The sequence below is a fragment of the Micropterus dolomieu genome, linkage group LG18 (genome assembly GCF_021292245.1).
Source record: "Micropterus dolomieu isolate WLL.071019.BEF.003 ecotype Adirondacks linkage group LG18, ASM2129224v1, whole genome shotgun sequence".
NCBI lineage: Eukaryota > Metazoa > Chordata > Actinopteri > Centrarchiformes > Centrarchidae > Micropterus > Micropterus dolomieu.
This window is the reverse complement of record NC_060167.1, coordinates 97,055-98,780: the sequence shown is the minus strand read 5'-3', so window position 1 is coordinate 98,780 and position 1,726 is coordinate 97,055. Positions and strand designations below refer to the sequence as shown.

Here is a 1,726-nt window from a genome sequence, read left to right as displayed (position 1 = left end):
AGTAACATGCAATAATGGGATGAGGTTGCATACAGAGGGAGAGAAAGTAGAGGAGAGAGGAGCTCAGTGCATCATGGGAAATCCCCCGGCAGTCTAGGCCTATAGCAGCATAACTAAGGGATGGTTCAGGACTCACCTGAGCCAGCCCTAACTATAAGCTTTATCAAAGAGGAAAGTCTTAAGCCTACTCTTAAATGTGGAGATGGTGTCTGCCTCCTGAACCCAAACTGGAACCTGGTTCCACAGGAGAGGAGCTTGATAGCTGAACGCTCTGGCTCCTAGTCTACTTTTGGAGACTCTAGGAACCACAAGTAACCCTGCATTCTGGGAGCGCAGTGCTCTGGTGGGGTAGTAAGGTACTATGAGCTCTTTAAGATAAGATGGTGCCTGACCATTAAGAGCTTTGTAGGTAAGAAGAATGATTTTAAATTCTATTCTGGATTTTACTGGAAGCCAATGCAGAGAAGCTAAAACAGGAGAAATATGATCTCGACCTGTGTAAATAACGACATCTACCAGACTGGTAACCTGATGCGTCATTAATACGACACATATGGGAGAAAAAAACACGACCCGACATGAATAACGACGTCTATGGGACACAAAACACAACACTTCTGTGATGTCATACTCACACACCCTTCATTTTGTTTATGATGACATCATACTCACCAGCTGAACATGTTTACATAAATCTAAGATCCAACCAAACCCCATTATAAAAGATGAAGAAAGAGCAGGAGAGAAGGATGGAAGGATGGAGGAGAATGTGCTGAGAGGTCCTCTTCTGGTTTTAACTGGCTCCGCTTCTCGATGCTAAGCTAAGCTAGCAGAGAAGAATCTGACGAGTAACAGAAAACAAGATGATGTCAGTCAGGGGATGTTGGTGAGGATGATGATGGTGATGGTGGACATTGTTGGGTGTCCTATTACAAAGAGGACATAGACCTGCTCTATGTGAAAAGTGACAGTATAGATGATGGTGGTGATGATGAAGATGATGGTGGTGATGATGAAGATGATAATGTTGAAGAAGAAGGTGGTTGTGATGATTTTGGTGATAAGGATGATGAAAACGATGAAAATGGCGGTTGCTCTGTAAGCAGCGACTGTGAAAAAGAATTTCCTCCTTGAGGACAAATGAACTCTTACTGCGATGAAGATTATATTAACAGTGAGGATGAGGATTAGGATGATGATGATGATGAGTAGACTGTAATCTTCCTCTGATGATAGTGTCTCTCCTCCTCCTGTAGTGCTGATAGAGATGCAGGATGAAGAGTTCAGACAGAAGAGCTCCCCAGGTCAGCACACACACAGAGACACACACACACACACAGAGACACACACACAGAGACACACACACACACACAGAGACACACACACAGAGACACACACACACACAGAGACACACACACAGAGACACACACACACACAGAGACACACACACACACAGACACACACACACACAGAGACACACACACAGAGACACAGACACACACACACACACAGAGACACACACACACAGAGACACACACACAGAGACACACACACTGAGACACACACACAGAGACACACACACACACAGAGACACACACACACACACACAGAGACACACACACACACACACACAGACACAGAGACACACACACAGAGACACACACACAGACACAGAGACACACACACAGAGACACACACACAGACACACACACACAGAGACACACAC

At 45.1% G+C, this 1,726-nt stretch overlaps 1 protein-coding gene across 4 annotated transcripts in view; it reads left to right on the top strand.

Moving 5' to 3' along the window:
• Positions 1–1,726, top strand: part of LOC123987208 (potassium voltage-gated channel subfamily KQT member 2-like) — a 13,012-nt gene that overhangs the window by 2,963 nt on the left and 8,323 nt on the right. For 2 of the 4 annotated variants that reach the window (XM_046075876.1, XM_046075877.1), the window contains exon 2: positions 1,257–1,304. The exons of 1 other annotated variant lie outside the window; for it this stretch is intronic. In XM_046075876.1, coding sequence (XP_045931832.1) covers positions 1,257–1,304 — 48 coding nt within the window. Of the gene's footprint in view, positions 1–667; positions 887–1,256; positions 1,305–1,726 lie in introns of those variants that run through there. One more of the 4 variants, XM_046075879.1, reaches the window with a different exon arrangement.